The sequence below is a fragment of the Neoarius graeffei genome, chromosome 26, assembly GCF_027579695.1.
Source record: "Neoarius graeffei isolate fNeoGra1 chromosome 26, fNeoGra1.pri, whole genome shotgun sequence".
NCBI classification, from domain to species: Eukaryota; Metazoa; Chordata; class Actinopteri; order Siluriformes; family Ariidae; genus Neoarius; species Neoarius graeffei.
The window spans coordinates 20,434,744-20,454,474 of NC_083594.1; the positions used below are offsets into that span (position 1 = coordinate 20,434,744).

Genomic DNA, 19,731 nt, shown 5'->3' on the forward strand with positions numbered 1-19,731 from the left:
TGTAAACGTTTTGCCAAGATAAAAACCGTCCTACATTTTACGATTCTGGAGATTGCCGAGCAAGCGAGCAGCAAGATCACGTGACCACCGTGGGGCAAGTTTGAGCTACTTTTAACTAAAACAAGTCAGCGTGGGCAAACATGGCAGACTCTGCCAGGGGAAAAGAAAAAGAAAGCCTGCATAGGGAGTGCAACTGCAAGATCGAGCAAGATTAGATGATATTTTCTGGACAGATAACGAAATCATTCAAGCTAGCGCTTTGCTACACTACCGTTCAAAAGTTTGGGGTCACCCAGACAATTTTGTGTTTTCCATGAAAAGTCACACTTTTATTTCCCACCATAAGTTGTAAAATGAATAGAAAATATAGTCAAGACATTTTTCTGGCCATTTTGAGCATTTAATCGACCCCACAAATGTGATGCTCCAGAAACTCAATCTGCTCAAAGGAAGGTCAGTTTTATAGCTTCTCTAAAGAGCTCAACTGTTTTCAGCTGTGCTAACATGATTGTACAAGGGTTTTCTAATCATCCATTAGCCTTCTGAGGCAATGAGCAAACACATTGTACCATTAGAACACTGGAGTGAGAGTTGCTGGAAATGGGCCTCTATACACCTATGGAGATATTGCACCAAAAACCAGACATTTGCAGCTAGAATAGTCATTTACCACATTAGCAATGTATAGAGTGCATTTCTGATTAGTTTAAAGTGATGTTCATTGAAAAGAGCAGTGCTTTTCTTTCAAAAATAAGGACATTTCAAAGTGACCCCAAACTTTTGAACGGTAGTGTATCTTAGCCTTAGAACACATGATCTCGACTCTACGGTAGCGAGTATGGAGTTATACACCTAATGTTTTGATCTTACAGAGAAAGAAACGATGACACAAAAGCAGTAACAGAGAAGATGTATTCGTCTTTTGCGTCACGGATCGATTCAGGAATGTCAACCACAAATTACATCCCCGCGACTCAAAACTCTCCGAGGTCGATGCAGAGTCACGATATTTTCCGCACGTCGCCATCTTGGTGTGACGCAGTTCCACGTTTATGCTAATTAGTTCAAGCTCCTCGTGTTTCGCTATTTCCGTAGGTCCGTACTGTTTTTACCTTAAGAAGGAGGAAAACGGTCCCCAAACGGTGAAAAGCGACCCTCAGCACATCAAAATGAGCTCATCTGGTCTGCATGATATTGTTCTTGCGAGATAAAGGAAAATACCATGCACAATTAAAAAAAAAAAATTTTTTTTTTTTTTTAAATTTCATATGACTTTGCAGTCAGTACTTTTAACGTTCAAATTTCAGTTTGTCTTTGGTTCTGGTAAAGGAGACATGATGAAAGTGTAGAATTTTGGGACTTTTCTGTCTTACAATTTCAGAGATTGCTGAAAAGAGCAGAACGTTTTAATCTTCCTCCATCCTCCGAGAGCAAGAAAGCTGCACGTGCTGCAAGGTGAGGAGGCCAAAACGGACGTAAATGGAGAATCTGAAACTCATGATCACTGTTCTGTGAAATTTTCAAGACTGACTGATTGCTTTGTTTGTTAGTTAGTTGGGAATTTACACAGATAACCAATACTAATGAACAAAAATATTCAGTGGATCCCAACCACTGCATTATCCCTGTAGGAACTTTTTTTTTTTTAACACACAAAAAAATGACTTCTCATGTTTTAATACAATTCCACAATTATGAGAATTTATCTTTTCGCGGTCTGGTTTCCATCAAATCCCACGCTCTGGCGACTCGCTTGTTCACGACAGCAAACATAGTAGCAATTTTGTGTCAACCTTTATTTTCGCATTTCTCAGGAGAATAGCATTAATTTTACAGCATGGATAGCGATAACGACAGTGTTCACAGCGAAAGCGAGTTTTATTACCCTGAGGAAGAAGAAATAAAATAAAACATTTCAGGAGAAAGCTAAAAACCTGTAACTGTTGCTAACGCCGAGCAAAAACATGGCTGAATCCTGAATGACTCAATTTTGTATAAATAGGGGACTACATAGGTGGCAAAATGTAGTTTTTTTTTTTTTTTTTTTTTTTCCCCTGCCATGGAAGTGCACTTGTATACCGAGGAGGAAGCAATTTGCATTACAGCCGTGAATGAGGATTCAAAATAGCATTAATTTTACAGCATGGATAGCGATAATGACAGTGTTCCCAGCGAAAGCGAGTTTTACTACCCTGAGGAAGAAGAAATAAAATAAAACATTTCAGGAGAAAGCTAAAAACCTGGAACTGTTCCTAACGCCGAGCAAAAACATGGCTGAATCCTGAATGACTCCTTTTTGTATAAATAGGGGACTACATAGGTGGCAAAATGTAGTGTTTTTCCTGCCATGGAAGTGCACTTGTATACCAAGGAGGAAGCAATTTGCATTACAGCCGTGAATGAGGATTCAAAATGGCGGCTCGGCTCGGTTTTCCCTTTCGGGCGCTCTCGTTTTCTGTTAGAATTTGGTAAAGAAAAAAGTAAATATATTTACCAGCTTAAGGTCGGTCTGTATCATGAAATACCGTGACCTCGACCTTGAATACTGACCTCAGCCCAGAGGGACTCGCTCAGTACTTTGAAGACCTCGGTCACGCTTTTTCACCATACGGACCTCCCAGCTGGTAAATAACATGTATGTAATTAAATGTACTAGTTTTAATGTTGCTTGGGTTAACTCGGGTTTAAGTTTTTAACATGCATGCCTGCATAACAACACCTTTTTTTGGATAAAGTTATATAAAATTAAATATATAATATTTTTTCTGCAAGGTTTGGACTGCCAGTGACATCAGCATCCTCCAAAGGTAAGATACAGACTGATGTACATGTTTAGGATTAAAAACAGAGAGAGGATTTTCTGCTCTGATTGCTTCTGCTTTGTTTTACAGGAATTGCTGCTGTTTCAAAAACAAATGTGAGTATGATGTTAGAAATGCTTAATCTAGATATTTTATAATAGAGAGTTGTAATATAGAGGTTATAATAAAGAGAAAACGTCATCAGAAGGTAATGACGTTCTCCAAAAAGTGATGAAATGGAGCTTCTAATGGGACTAAATAAATGAAAACAAAATGAGAGAAAATCTCGTCTGGTTCTTGTGCTCTACGTCTCCTAACTATTAGAGGCGGTGTGTAACATCTGGATACCTTGTGTCTATGCGCGCACATCATGCAACGATCATTTGGTGAGATATGATGCAGGATCTGTAATAAATCCAGCTGTCGTGCATCAGTCTATGGCTTTCTGCTTTAGTGTCAAGTTCACTTTTCCTTCTGAGCGTTAGTGCCCTGCATTTAACTACTCACTCGCTGTTCTTGTGCAGATGTTCCATCTGCACAGAGTCTGGCAAGTTTCTTGTGTGGCTGAAACTGGGAGTTTTGCCTAAGGTCATATCACCTAAGGTTGCGAGTCAGTCTTTTGACCTTGTAGCTTTGAGCACTCCTTGCTGTGCCTGGTACATGCCCTACAATGTTATTTGGACCAGATGGTGGCCATCTGATTCTTAGACCAACTATGTATTTACTGTGGGGAAAGATATGGGGTTCAGTGGTCTACCACTGTTGTGTGGTTTTTTTTTTTGGATGTCATTGCCTCACTATACATGGGTTGGAATCATGCCATTCGACAAAAGTGTGTCTCCAGGTCATGGACTTTAATTAGAGGTGTTGGAGTGTGCCACTCGAAGCTGCTTTTTCTTCAGGTTATCATCTCATCCGGCCAACAGGCTTATGCCTGTTAGGGCTGTGCGATGTCCCCTTAATTGGCATCGACGATGTTTACAGTGCAAACATCGTGATGGACGATCATATCGTGGGCGGGGGGGAGATTTTAATACCACATTATTAAATATATTATTATTATTATTATTATTATTATTAAAAGTATTAGATACTCATCCGAGGCTTTGGCACGTAAAGGAAAAAAAAGCGCTAGGTGATGTGGAATATTTGGCCTTGATAACGGCTATGTGGTCCAGCTGCAACATGATGCCCTACATGTCAGCTACCGTACATTATGTGGACCGAGAGTGGGCAATGCAGTCCAAATGCCTGCAGACGAGTTTCATGCCAGAGACACATTCAGCGGACAATTTAGAAGATGCATTGCGCGAGACACTTGCCGAATAGAAAATAGAGAAGAAAAAGATCGCCTGCATAACAACGGGGCGAATATTGTCACAGCCATCAGGCAGTTGAAATGGCTGTGGTTAAGTTGTTTTGGGCACAATTTGAACCTGGCCATAACCAACTTGCTTGTGCAACAGAGGGCCAGTACAGACCGAGCGTTTGGAGTTTGCCGAGCAGTCAACACTGCGTTTGCGCACAGCTGGCTTCGGAGAAATGAGCTGCGCAAAAGCGCAGGTGGAAATGAACCTCCCCGAGCACTCACTGATCATGGCAAGATATTAATCTGCTCTAACAATGAAAGACTAGGATTCAAATTATGAGAAGAAACTACACTTAAGCTATTACTCATTGTTTATTTACACCATATCAACTGAAGATGCGTTTCGGCCTTTAGTGCGCACTTGAACGCGCTAATTTTTCCAATTTATTAGTGTTTGAATTATTGCACCAGCTTTTAAAATCATGATTTAATCGGTTTTTTTTGTTTGTTTGTTTGTTTGGTTTTTTTTTTTACTGTCTTTACATTTGTCAGAATCACCTTCATTCTTCCATGTGGTTTGACATTATGGCTTAGAGTGGACCATTCTGTGTCTGAAAGTAGGCCTATTTACCAGATTAAAGTTATTTGACTTCTGCCGAAGTCTGCGCTTCACTGCCGTTTGGGGTCCAATATTTCCCGACTGAAGTCGTTAATAGTGGCTATTTGTTTGAACAACATGACAAATTTTACATTAAAAGTATAGTGTAGGCTAAAAAATGAAGTCAAAATTTATTATTAGTAGCATACTGTATTTGTGTAACCACATGTTATGTTCACTAGCACGTCCCTGCACCATAGCCTACGTGAACAAGCGGTAATAGGATATTACTTTATAATGATTTATATAATTATGTATTTATAATTGTTATATATTTATATATTAAACAAAACTAACTAACTAAACTAACAAAAAACTAACTTTTTAGGTTAAATAGGCCCAGATGATACCGTATATGCATTATTATGACAGGAGGGGGCGTGGTATCACGATGGCGGCTCTCCATCGTGATGGATGACCACCATCGTCGATGGACGATGGCATCGTCTATCGGCACAGCCCTAACGCCTGTTGTGTTGTCTGTCCGGCGTCATCCACGTTTCACGAAATTCAATTCTTCACCAATTTTTCTTCTTTTTGGCAGGAAAGTAGCTCTGCCTGAGGTGCATATACTGTAGCTTCTACCCAAATTTGCATAATGGCAATTAATAATGAAGATATGGAGTAATTAAGCCCGAGCAAGCAGTTTCCACACATTGTTTCTTCACTGATTTTTGATTCTTTCTGGCATGAAGGTTGGGGTACCTAGGGTGCATATAACTTCTACCTAGATTTGCTTAATTACAATTGTTAATGAAGTTATGGACTAACAAGAAGACATGGTCATCACTATCTCCCGCCACGAGCATTTTATGAAGACCTCTGAACACTTGCGCCCTTATAAGCTCATTGCTTTAATATAGACTTCTGGTGTCGTAAGTGCTATAACACCTTCATAAAACGCTACCCAGCTTTTTTTCAGTCGTATGAGCACGCAAAGTTTCATTGATGTAGTTTCTGAAAGAACTTGTCCAGATTGAGTCCACTTGTACAAAGTCCAATAACGAAAATCAAGGGCCATAACGCTGAAGAAAATCATTTCTCATAAATGATTTTCAAACTCCGCTTAGATCATGACATGAGCACACAGTTTCATTGATGTAGTTTCTTGAGACAATTTGTCCAGATTGAAACAGACGGACTCCATTCCTGTCTCCCCCTGCGCACTTCGTGGTGGGGGATAATTAAGCCTTAATGAAGAGTTCAACAAAAATCACTTCTCCTTGGTCAGTTCCTCACAGTTTTGGATTATTTCTGGCAAATAGGTAGTTATTCCTAGAGTGTGTATAGCTTGCAACATTTATTGCGCAAGGTGGCCCACTTTAGATCGTTCCTTCTAGACTAGACGGGGCCGGAGTGAGCTACACCGTCATTGACTGTCTCGTTCAAGGTTCGCATCTCCTCTCCTAGTGGTGCGAGGTACAGCGGAAGTTTCTGACTCGCATTAGTAGACGGTTTGGTTTCAGGGGTGAAGATTTTTCTGACTATCTTTTAAAAAAAAGTGTCATTTGTAAATATACTGGTTATATCCACAATATTAATCTGTACTGTTAAACGCTATTGTTCTCCTCCTAATCAGTTATACCAGATTTGCTAGAAAAGTTGCTTTTTATTCAGTTCCTCAAAATGCATTCTTGGCCAGTTTCACTTCAGTCCTGATTTAATCTATATTTTCCGAATAATAATTTAGATAATCTGTGGTCCTCAGGTCGATGTCGAGGTCTTGAAGAAGAGAGCAGAGCGATTTGGCATGAACGTCTCCTCTGTGTCGAGGAAGGTAGGTCATAGTTTATGGGTGGAAAAGTATGACTCATGAAGTTAGTGGGTAAAACGTGAAACATGAAAAAACAACCACTGAAACGCAAGGAAAATGTAGATTATGGTGGTTAAGTCTAAACATTTTAGAATCCCAAAGTACAAATTGTAAATAAAACCGGAATGCAATGATGTGGAAGTTTCAAAATTCCATATTTTATTCAGAATAGAACATAGATGACACATCAAATGTTTAAACTGAGAAAATTTATCATTTAAAGAGAAAAATGAGGTGATTTTTTTAAAATTTCCTGACAACAACACACCTCAAAGTTGGGACAAGGCCATGTTTACCACTGTGAGACATCCCCTTTTCTCTTTACAACAGTCTGTAAACGTCTGGGGACTGAGGAGACAAGTTGCTCAAGTTTAGGGATAGGAATGTTAACCCATTCTTGTCTAATGTAGGATTCTAGTTGCTCAACTGTCTTAGGTCTTTTTTGTCGTATCTTCCGTTTTATGATGCGCCAAATGTTTTCTATGGGTGAAAGATCTGGACTGCAGGCTGGCCAGTTCAGTACCCGGACCCTTCTTCTATGCAGCCATGACGCTGTAATTGATGCAGTATGTGGTTTGGCATTGTCATGTTGGAAAATGCAAGGTCTTCCCTGAAAGAGACGTCGTCTGGATGGGAGCATATGTTGCTCTAGAACCTGGATATACCTTTCAGCATTGATGGTGTCTTTCCAGATGTGTAAGCTGCCCATGCCACACGCACTAATGCAACCCCATACCATCAGAGATGCAGGCTTCTGAACTGAGCGCTGATGACAGCTTGGGTCGCCCTTCTCCTCTTTAGCCCGAATGACACGGCGTCCCTGATTTCCATAAAGAACTTCAAATTTTGATTTGTCTGACCACAGAACAGTTTTCCACTTTGCCACAGTCCATTTTAAATGAGCCTTGGCCCAGAGAAGACGTCTGCGCTTCTGCATCATGTTTAGATATGGCTTCTTCTTTGAACTATAGAGTTTTAGCTGGCAACGGCGGATGGCACGGTGAGTTGTGTTCACAGATAATGTTCTCTGGAAATATTCCTGAGCCCATTTTGTGATTTCCAATACAGAAGCATGCCTGTATGTGATGCAGTGGCGTCTAAGGGCCCGAAGATCACGGGCACCCAGTATGGTTTTCCGGCCTTGACCCTTACGCACAGAGATTCTTCCAGATTCTCTGAATCTTTTGATGATGATATGCATTGTAGATATGTTCAAACTCTTTGCAATTTTACACTGTCGAACTCCTTTCTGATATTGCTCCACTATTTGTCGGCGCAGAATTAGTGTTCCTCTTCCCATCTTTACTTCTGAGAGCCGCTGCCACTCCAAGATGCTCTTTTATACTCAGGCAATTTGGTCCTCCAGCCGTTCCTTTTTTGTACCTTTAACTTTTCCAGCCTCTTATGGCCCCTGTCCCAACTTTTTTGAGATGTGTTGCTGTCATGACATTTCAAATGAGCCAATATTTGGCATGAAATTTCAAAATGTCTCACTTTCGACATTTGATATGTTGTCTATGTTCTGTTGCGAATACAATATCAGTTTTTGAGATTTGTAAATTATTGCATTCCGTTTTTATTTACAATTTGTACTTTTTCCCAACTTTTTTTGGAATCGGGGTTGTAAGCAGTCCTTAAAAGAGAAGTCATATTTGGCTTCTGGAAAAAAAATGTATTCCATCATGCCAGACTCATAATACATGATGCGCACACGTATATCATCACTGGCTGACTTTATTTTAGGGGTAAATATAGATTTGAATTCTGGTTGAAACTATCTGTGATCTACTGTACGGTAATAATTAACTTCTCATTCATTGCTGCTATTTTAAACAGCCATGCATACCGTAGAGCACTAGGGGGCGATGATGCCTTGCTTTGTCAATTCATGCCCTTGACTGACCATCAGGTTGAAGCTAATGTTGCGGTTTTGCTACATCTCCATTCAGTAAGCAGTTATAAGAGGATAAACATCAGAGCAGAGGAAATGAGCATAAAAGAAGCAACCTGTTTATTTATTGCAAAAACAAACACTTACACAGTTCCCACACATCCAGGAAAACAGGTGACCAATTTTCCAGTCATGGAGAACGTGTGTGGGGGGGGGAGAAATTTCTTGGAAAGTGTTGTGCTGGAAAATTTTCAGCATGGTCCTGTTTTTCCTTTAAGCTGAGAATTAACTACTGGGCTATCTATCAGAGCTCCCCAAAACTCATAACCTTACCATCGGAAAGGGTTATGTTCAGGATCGTATTAATGTTCAAGTGGTAGTTCATGGACAAGATTATTTTGAGTAGGCTGCTCTCGGTTACGTTGTGAACACATCCTTAATTATGTCATATGGGAGAACGTGCAGGTTGGCAGACGTTACATACTCCTGAAGTGGCTGACGCTCAGAATAATGTAATTTTGTTACTCTTCAAATATAAACATGAGCCACTACTGGCTGGTAACTGGTAGATTTTATTCGAGTTAGAGATTACTGTTGCATTCTTCCCAACTCGTTTTAAATGGTTGAATAATGTTGAATTGGTTCACAGTTGCTAAAGTTGATGTGATCGCTTGCCTGGTTCAAGGTTCCTTGTTAGAGCCACTTTTATGTTTAACTGAAAATTCATATTTGCATTGTAAGAGATGTAAAATATAGATTGCATATATGTACATTTAGAATTAATATTTCCATTAATACCTTTTATAATATTTCTGGTTAATTTGTAGAATAAGGAGAATAAGAATATAAATGCATCTTAGTAATGTTAAGAACTCATTTAGTAATGTAAGAACGTAGTCATTACCACGGGCGCAGATAGAGGGGGGGACGGGGGGGATTCGTCCCACCCAGATTTAAATTCACCTCGTTCGGTCCCCCCCCCCACTTATAGGGAGGAAAAAACGTCTATGCTGTCTTTCTTTGCATAAGGCAAACCTCACGGAAAAATCAAAAGACTAATTACCATTCGGTTTATTGAGGTGCACAGCAGTACAGACAGTTGCAACTGCGCAGACTGCACAGGTTGCGAGCTCGAGCTTGGTTGCTATGGTTACCCACAAGTTTGACAGGCATATCGGGGACAGCGCCTCCTAGTTCAGGACCCCAACACGGCATGATGAAGGGTGCCAAAAGGCAGAAAACGATTGCATCGTTTAAAAAAAAAAAAGGACTGTAAGTAAACTGTGCCTTACTTTATCATATCACCTTGCAATTTTTTGATAGTCTGTTCAAAGTAATGTCGTAGTGAAAGTAAAATCGTACGGAGTAGAGATGCCTTTCTGGTAGCCTCCTTCTTTCGGTGGCAGCCTGTAGATACAGTGCTCAGAAGGCAGTTTTAATGTTTAATCTGGTGTTCCCTGCCATAATTTCAGCGAGCATATTGTTTCATAAGGAAACTTTGCGAAGAGTTGTTGACTGACTGCCGCTCACGCAACACACAGGCAGAGTTAGAAAGTCAGGATGCACTGGTTTACACTTTACACACACACACGTAGCCCAGCCTCTTGCTATGGTTAACAGTTGGAACTTAGCGGTTTTAAAACTAGTTTTGCAATTTCTGTGCGTGATGATAATGTGTAAACTTTGGATTTCCATAGGCTATGTTAAAATGTTATCATTGTCCTTGCCTGCAGGTAGTTCCTGGTGATGGCAGTGAGGGAGGTGAAATAACATGTATACGCACTACCGTTCAAAAGTTTGGGGTCACCAAGACAATTTTGTGTTTTCCATGAAGTGTCACACTTTTATTTACCACCATAAGTTGTAAAATGAATAGAAAATATAGTCAAGACATTTTTCTGGCCATTTTGAGCATTTAATCGACCCCACAAATGTGATGCTCCAGAAACTCAATCTGCTCAAAGGAAGGTCAGTTTTATAGCTTCTCTAAAGAGCTCAACTGTTTTCAGCTGTGCTAACATGATTGTACAAGGGTTTTCTAATCATCCATTAGCCTTCTGAGGCAATGAGCAAACACATTGTACCATTAGAACACTGGAGTGAGAGTTGCTGGAAATGGGCCTCTATACACCTATGGAGATATTGCACCAAAAACCAGACATTTGCAGCTAGAATAGTCATTTACCACATTAGCAATGTATAGAGTGGATTTCTGATTAGTTTAAAGTGATCTTCATTGAAAAGAACAGTGCTTTTCTTTCAAAAATAAGCACATTTCAAAGTGACCCCAAACTTTTCAACGGTTGTGTGTGTGTGTATATATGTATGTGTGTATATATATATATGTATATATATATATATATATATATATATATATATATATATATATATATATATATACACACACACACACACACACACACACACACACACACACACACACAAAATGGAATCATTTGCTGACAGCTCAGTCCCCCCCAGTTCAAAAATCCTATCTGCGCCCCTGGTCATTACGAAGCTGTGATGCAATTTGACTTGCTGCAGAAGTAGTATAAAAACATGGTCACGCATTAAAGACGACAGAACAGAAGCCTCGAGCCAAGGAGCACGACAGTCTTTTGACCGGCACCATCGGCACCGTGCCTTGTTGCAGCACGTCAGATTTAGAAGTTAGGAATTCATCTTTTGTTTTGTATGATTTAAAGTTTTAGTAAAGGTACAGACAACTCAGAAAAGCTGCATTCAAGACTTTTTATTTCTGTTGTGTGCCGCGTCTGAAAGAACTTCGAGGTTCAAGGCTAGTGAGAGCGAACCTGCACTCACAGTTCCTGTTTCAACTCCGGCTCGGATCAGTTGTTTCAAATATGTTTGGTATCGTCGAGAGAGTTGGATGATAATGAATGGGAAGCTGATATCAGAACGATAAACGGGAGTCCAACTGTATGAGGGTCAAAGCTCGGCTAAATACTTTGCTAATGGTGTTTTTTAACTTTGGTAGCATCGTCTCTTCAAATGCAAATGCTTCATTGTGAAGGTAAATGGACCATAACATGATCTATATGTTTAACTTTTGTAGGACTCACAGTTGGTGTGATAAACTGATAAGCATCAGAGATAGTTAAAGGGGTCGACTCACCCTTCCCAGAATCCGGTTTATTTATTTATTTGCAATCACGTGACTGCTCCTCTGATAACTTTCTGTACAGCGAAACCTCTCCAAATTCACCGTCTGTCATCCCTTCGAAATCCATCTCGGACTTTTTCTTGATCTACGTGTCATACGAGGAAGTTTTGATTAGAGTATACTTAAGATTTTCTTTCCTGTGGCGGCCCATGAGACGGCAGAGGCTGGGTCTGGTCCATTACAACGGAATAACCATATGGGATAGATCAGTTAAAAGAACTTAAAATATAGGTGCTTTGGGAAAAAATATCAATTTCAGATTCGTTTATGATCTGTAGCTTTGGATGTCGTCATCAGATTGTTTTGCAAACAGTGGAATATCGATGGATGTGAAAATGGTGACCTGTTACTTGGCGAAGAGGCTTCTGGGAAGGGTGAGCCGGCCCCCTTAATAATCCGAGCAAACTCAGCGCTAACTTTTGGGCCGAATCCCATTTCACCCCTTGGACCAACCCCTTGGCCCTTCCCCTCCATTTTGCGCGTTCACGTGAAGGGGGTAGGGGTATCCCAATCCCAGTTAACGCGGAGGGGTAGGGGAAGGGGTAGGGCTTCTGTACCCCTCCAAACGGAGATTTTCCTGGAGCTGACTCCGAATGAAGGGGTTTGAGTGATTTCCCACAATGCCATGCGGATTTCAGCGAGATTTCATGCGGATTTCAGAAAGATGGCGGTTCCCGTGGCGAAAGATTGTCATAAATGTATTTTCTCCATTATTTACGTGTTTTAAGTTGTTATCCAGAGGAAACACGCCGCTTGATTCGCTTTCGAGCTGAGAATGAGCAGTGATTTCTGAAATCCAAGCTGCTGCTAAAAAGCTTTGGGAGTGAGTATTGTTTTCGGTTGCTTGACTGCGTACGTTTTGTTCTGTTATTCTCGCTTTTATTGTTTACATGAGTGTTCTGACACCTCATTCTGTCGGATGTGGTGCACGAAGCGCCAAAGATATCCCATTCAGTGGTGTTAGTTAACAAATCACACCCTGCCAGCAGAGATTTCTGGCTCTGACTGTAGCGGCTGGTCGCAGCCAATGACGCATTTGGTCGCGTTTTGCTAACGTAAACGCTGACGGAGGTACGCGATGACGTATGCGATCGTTGAAGGGCTATCCCAATACGTAGGGGTTGAATTTCAAGCCCTATCCCTTGTAGCTCAGTTTCAGGGGGGAGGGGGAGGGGTAGAAATTAGAATTGGGATTGGGCCTTGGAATCATATGACGCATGTAATTCCATATTTTAAACAAGTGTTGCCAGGCAAAACAAACCTCACTCGGTAGCACTAATGATGAATATGAAGGAAGATATTGTGAATAAAAAATATTTACCCTATGGGTAAATGTGGCTATTGCTTATAAGTAAAATTTTCTGATGCCATGTCCATACAATGAATATAGCATATGTATTTTGAGGCAGTAGCCACAAAAATGAAGTGTAATCCAAAAATGAACAATTTAAAAATCACAGAAGTAAAATATACCAAGTATCTGTACTTTATATTATTCTACTCTTACAGTTTTCGAAACTGAAACCTCCGAACCGAGGCTGACACACACGCTGTCGCCATGACCCAAACTCCTATTTCCCGGAAATGGCCCGGCGCTAGAGCTCAGTGGAACGCGCTTTCCCTCTGTAATGAGCATAAACATGTCTGAAAGCGATTTCTTTCGTCTAGTCCATTTATTTCAAATGGTGAACCGAATTGCATACACTCACCGGCCATTTTAATCGGAACACGTCTATGCGCATGCACAGTGCGCGATTGTTAGATTCTTACAGCACGATGATGTAGTGGCTAGCACCTCCTATATGAGGCAGTAGCCACAACAAAAACGATTTTTGACCTTTTTGGTGACCTTGACTGGATGACCCTCAAAATGTTGGCGGTTCTGTTTAAGGCCAATGTCCACCTATCCTGAAAGTTTCCTGAAGATTGATCCAGCTGTTTTCCCGTAACATCATTAACAAAAAAAAACCCCAAAGAAACCCGACTGAAAACGATATCTCGCTCCGCTTACTCTGTAGCAGGCGAGGTAATTAACCATTTTCCCCAGGTTTGAATGTTTTAATCTTAAGAGACTTTCCACTTATTGACTGCTCTTGCATCTTTTGAAACTCTCAAAAAAAAAAAAAACTAACAGTTCTCACACAGTCGACACATTTTGACATCAGGTTGATCAGACAACTACTTCAAATCGGAAGCAAATAATTAGTAACGCGACTTTTGAAGGTTTAACTAGATCATTGGAGCATATTCAGTCTAGTCAAGTTTATTTGTATAGCGCTTTTAACAATAAACATTGTCGCAAAGCAGCTTTACAGAATTTGAACGACTTAAAACATGAGCTAATTTTATCCCTAATCTATCCCCAATGAGCACGACGGTGGCAAGGAAAAACTCCCTCAGACGACATGAGGAAGAAACCTCAAGAGGAACCAGACTCAAAAGGGAACCCATCCTCATTTGGGCACCAACAGACAACACAACTAATAACATTAACAGTTTTAACATGAAGTCAGTTTCGTTGATGTTATAACTCTTCATTGATGGAAACTTGAGTGCAAAACTGTTCATGACAACTGCAGTCCTAAAGTTAGCAAATCAACTGTAGTCCTCAGCCACAAAAGCATTACTGTAAGTGTCCAGAGCATCCTCCAAGTGTGACTTTCAACTGTCCACATGGGGCCGTCCTCTACAGGAGCGATGCAATGAGACTCCAACCAGGCATAGGGCATCAGGATGGATCAGGCAGGTCCGAGGAGCAGAAGAGGTCAGCATCTCGATCCCAGGATTGACGTAACTCAGAGGGACACACTTTTTTTTGGGGGGGGGAGAGAAAACACAGGTTGTTAGGTATGCCCAATGTCACCTGAATAAGTAGGAACAGTGTACATATTGCACGGAGTACAAGCAGGGACTCCGGCAACTAACTATGACAGCATAACTAAAAGGGGCGAGCCAGAAGGTAACACAGGCATGAGGGAGCCCCGGGACGTAAAGCAGCCAGCCACTACACCGTCAACAAACTCGAGTGAGCAAGCGAGTGGGAACTGACAGCATCCATACATCCCAGTTTACCAAAACACTACATGTCTGAGGACCCTCCAGATCTCCTCCTCCTTTACCTCATAAACACCATGAACACAAGGCTTGACTAAACAGATATGTTTTCAGCTGAGACTTAAACACTGAGACTGTGTCTGATTCCCGAACACTACTTGGAAGGCTGTTCCATAACTGTGGGGCTTTGTAAGAAAAGGCTCCGCCCCCTGATGTAGCCTTCACTATACGAGGTACCAGCAGATGGCCTGCACCTTTTGATCCAAGTAGATGTGGCGGGTCATAAAGGACCAGAAGTTCACTCAGGTACTGTGGTGCGAGACCATTCAGTGCTTTAAAGGTCAACAGTAGTATTTTATAATCAATACGAAATTTGATTGGGAGCCAATGCAGTGTGGATAAGACAGGGTCATATCTTCTAGTGTGGTCATATTTTCTAGTTCTAGTAAGGACTCTTGCTCCTGCATTTTGAACTAACTGGAGCTTGTTTATGCACTTATTGGAACATCCAGACAGTAAGGCATTACAGTAATCCAACCTGGAGGTAACGAAAGCATGAACTAGTTTTTCCGCGTCATGTCGTGACATTAAATTTCTTATCTTCGCAATATTTCTGAGATGAAAGAAAGCTATCCGGGTAATGTTATCGATGTGAGTTTCGAATGAAAGACTGGGGTCAATAATCACTCCGAGGTCTTTTAGTGCTGCACGTGAAGAAACAGAAAGGCCATCCAGAGTCACTGTGTAATCAGAAAACTTACTTCTAGCTGCATGTGGTCCTAGTACAAGTACTTCAGTCTTGTCAGAGTTAAGCAGAAGGAAGTTAATAAGCATCCAGTGTCTAATGTCCTTTACACATTTCTCAATTCTATTAAGCTCATCAGGTTTTGCAGAAACATACAACTGTGTCTCATCAGCATAACAGTGGAAACTAATGCAATGTTTATGAATAATATCACCCAGAGATAACATGTATAAAGAAAAAAGCAGTGGACCCAAGACAGAACCTTGTGGAACACCAAACTTTACCTCAGTACGTCTAGAAAAATCACCATTTATATCAACATACTGATAGCAAGCAGTTAAATAAGACCTGAGCCAGGAGAGGGTCGTTCCCTTAACTCCCACAACATTTTCTAGTCTATCCAGAAGAATGGAATGATCAGTGGTATCAAATGCTGCACTAAGGTCAAGCGAGACACAGCCCTGATCAGACGTCAACAGTAGGTCGTTTACTACTTTAACCAAAGCTGTCTCTGTGCTATGATGAGGTCTAAATCCTGACTGATACGTTTCATGCATGTTATTCCTATGTAAATATGAGCATAACTGCTGTGCCACAGCTTTTTCAAGGATCTTTGAGATCAAGGGGATGTTTGATATTGGCTGATAATTGGACATCTGACAGGGATCAAGGTCAGGTTTTTTAATCAGGGGTTTGATAACTGCTAGTTTAAAGGATTTGGGTACATAGCCGATCCTAGGAGAAGAATTTATTATTTTTAGAAGCAGTTCAATTACTTCAGGTATTATCTCTTTGAATAGACGTGTAGGTAAGGGATCTAGTACACAAGTTGAGGCTTTTGATGCGGAGATTAATGAAAGTAATCAAATTTTTCTAAGGGGAGTAAAACATTCTAGTTGCTGATCTGATGGTTATATTGTTAACTACAGGGTCACCTACATTGACCTTAAATTAGTAGTTTGAATTTTTTGTTGGATATTCTCAATTTTGTCATTAAAAAAATTCATGAAGTCGTTGCTACTACATACTACAGGTGTGCATGTGTCTATAGTGGACTTATTCCTGGTTAATTTTGTTACAGTATTAAATAGGAATCTAGGATTATTTCTGTTACCTTCTATTAGGGAGGAGAGATATGTTGATCTCGCAGCACTAAGAGCTTTTCTATACTTCAGGAAGCTCTCCTTCCATGCTCATTTGAACACTAATTTTGTTTGACGCCATTTACGTTCCAGTTTTCAAGTGGTCTGTTTTAAAGTGCGAGTGTCATCATTATACCAGGGTGCTAATTTTTTTGTCTCTGACTATTTTCCTTTTAAGAGGAGCTACATTATCTAAAGTATGGCAGAACGTTGACTCTTAGCATTCAGCTGCCTGATCAAGTTCTGCAGGGGCTGACAGTGACCCAATCAAAGTTGATAACTCTGGGAGATCATTTATAAAGCTCTGTGCAGTAGTTGACGTGAATGTACGTTTAATACAGTAGCATGGTGAGGTGTATACATCATTACTCAGACATATTTCGAATGAGATGAGATAATGATCTGAGGTAACTTCAGACTGTGGAAGTATGACTATATTTTCTACGTTTAACCCAAATGTTAGTATTAGATCGAGGGTGTGACCACCATTATGGGTCGGTCCTATGGCATTAGGGTATTAGGCAGAAAAAGAAATTTACCAGTCAAAAATAATATTTTATATAATCCTGATAAGCGCCGCAGGTGCGAAGACGAGCGCCGCAGGCGCGAAGTCCCTCTAGGGGGGTCTGGGGGCATGCCCCCCCAGAAAATTTTTGAAATTTAGACTTCATTTCCTGCATTCTAGGACATTTTCAGGGTGAAATGGCGTGTAATTTTTGATCAGAAATATTGCATATTTTTACTATGTATTTTTTTTCAGTTTCACTCCTGAATGTATCAGATGTATGTATGGTGTTTGATTTGGTAACAAAAGTGAAAAGAAAATAAACAACAATGAATTGTATATAATCTTTTGATCTAGTTACAGTATTTAATAAAAAAAAAAAACCAACAGTATTCTATTTTACCATACCCCAATGAACCCCCCTTGTTAATCAATGTATCACACATACCTTTTCTGTCTTTTTGTGGAAAAACGAATCAGTTTTTGTCACATTCAATTTGGGGCGTTTGTTGGGATTCATCTTGATCCAGAAGAGTGAGTCAGCAAAAAAAAAAATGCGGTTCTCCCGCCAAGAAAGAGGAAACTACAACGCAGGGTGTTTGGCAATTTTCGACCAATCAGAATTCGCGATTTATTCAGTCCGCATGTTACAAGATTCAGTGCGGGCCAAAATGGCGGAAACGATGAAATATTCTGATTTTTCATTTCAAGTTTTCAGTATTTTTCGTATTAAACTGTGTTTCTTACGATTTGTAAATGATGGCGGAACCACACACGGACTGGCCATCGGGAGTAGCGGGAGTTTTCCCAGTGGGCCGGTGGTTCAGTGTGGGCCAGCGGAGAAAAAAAAACAAAACAAAAAACAGTTGCGCGCTGGCCTTTAATATGATAAGCAATGTTAACAGTTTCTTTAACAAACTGTTAACATTGCTTATCATATTAAAGGCCAGCGCGCAACTGTAATAAGCAATGTTAACAGTTTGTTAAAGAAACTGTTAACATTGCTTATCATATTAAAGGCCAGCGCGCAACTGTTTTTTTTTTTTTTTTTTTTCTCTTTTTTCTCCGCCGGCCCACGCTGAACCACCAGCCCACCGGGAAAACTCCCGCTACTCCCGATGGCCAGTCCGTGTGTGGGCGGAACATAACTGGATTTATCGGATGACATGTGGGAGTATTCATGTGCGAAAATTTTCGGCATTATCGTCCGTTTCAGTATCCGTCTGTGTGTATACTTGCCCGTTGAAATCGGCAATCGCCCGTCAAATTTACGGGTGGACGGGTCTCTGCCTAATACCTTATATGGCATTCTGATTAATCCCTACTGAATCTAAAATGGACAAACGCTGTTTTCAAAGGGTCTTCTGGTTTATCTCATCTCATTATCTCTAGCCGCTTTATCCTGTTCTACAGGGTCGCAGGCAAGCTGGAGCCTATCCCAGCTGACTACGGGCGAAAGGCAGGGTACACCCTGGACAAGTCGCCAGGTCATCACAGGGCTGACACATAGACAGACAACCATTCACACACACACGCACACCTACGGTCAATTTAGAGTCACCAGTTAACCTAACCTGCATGTCTTTGGACTGTGGGGGAAACCGGAGCACCCGAAGGAAACCCACGCGGACACGGGGAGAACATGCAAACTCCACACAGAAAGGCCCTCGCCGGCCACGGGGCTCAAACCCGGACCTTCTTGCTGTGATGTGACAGCACTAACCACTACACCACCGTGCCGCCCGTCTTCTGGGTTATTGAAGTGAATATTAAAATCTCCGACAACTAAAGCTTTGTCTCCAGAAATGACCAGATCTGAGATAAAATCTGCAAATTCAGAAAGAAACTCAGAATATGGCCCCGGGGGCCTGTAAAAAATAAGTAAAGGAATTAAGTGGGTAGACCTATTTTCCGAGGCTATATACATTATACGAGTATGAAGAACTTCAAATGTATTAAACTTATACTAGAGTTTGTGTTACACCTAGATAATCATTATAAATGACTGCGACACCGCCTCCTTTGCCAGTTAGACGAGGCTGGTGTATATAACTGTATCCAGGAGGACTCGCTTCATTTAATGCTATATATTCATTTGGCTTAATCCATGTTTCAGTTAAACAAAGTACATTAAACTCCTGATCAGTAATGAGTTCGTTAACCATTAGCGCTTTAGATGTAAGAGATCTAATATTTAATAGCCCCACCTTTAGATCAAAGGTGCTGGCAGCAGCTGTACAGTCCGTATGATCTAATTTTATATTGATTAGGTTACTGGAACAAACTCTCTGAATATTTCTACCTTTTTGTTGAGCTCGGGGAACAGACACAGTCTCGATGTCGTGGACCCTGAGTGACGACTCTGTGCAGCTAGCAGACAGTTGGTTTAGCCTGTTCGTCTGCTCCCTGGCCTTGGCTCTGGATTGTCAGAAACTAACTAAGCCTGTTCTGAGACTATGACCTATGCCGCAGGAAATGAGAGCAGCACCTTCCCGAGTGGGATGGATACCGTCCCACCCTAACAGGCCAGCAGTGCCCTCAAAATTAGCCTAATTATCTATAAAGCCCACACTGTTTTCAGAGCACCACCTGGACAACCAGCAGTTCAGCGACCATAATCTGCTGTAAG

The 19,731-nt window shown here is 40.9% G+C and overlaps 1 protein-coding gene across 3 annotated transcripts in view; it reads left to right on the plus strand.

Moving 5' to 3' along the window:
- Window positions 1-19,731, plus strand: part of sarnp (SAP domain containing ribonucleoprotein) — a 69,276-nt gene that overhangs the window by 31,582 nt on the left and 17,963 nt on the right. The window contains exons 6-9 of one of the 3 annotated variants that reach the window (XM_060910671.1): window positions 1,382-1,455; window positions 2,773-2,807; window positions 2,892-2,917; window positions 6,477-6,545. In XM_060910671.1, coding sequence (XP_060766654.1) covers window positions 1,382-1,455; window positions 2,773-2,807; window positions 2,892-2,917; window positions 6,477-6,545 — 204 coding nt within the window. The remainder of the gene's footprint in view (window positions 1-1,381; window positions 1,456-2,772; window positions 2,808-2,891; window positions 2,918-6,476; window positions 6,546-19,731) is intronic. The other 2 variants (XM_060910672.1, XM_060910674.1) reach the window with 2 other exon arrangements.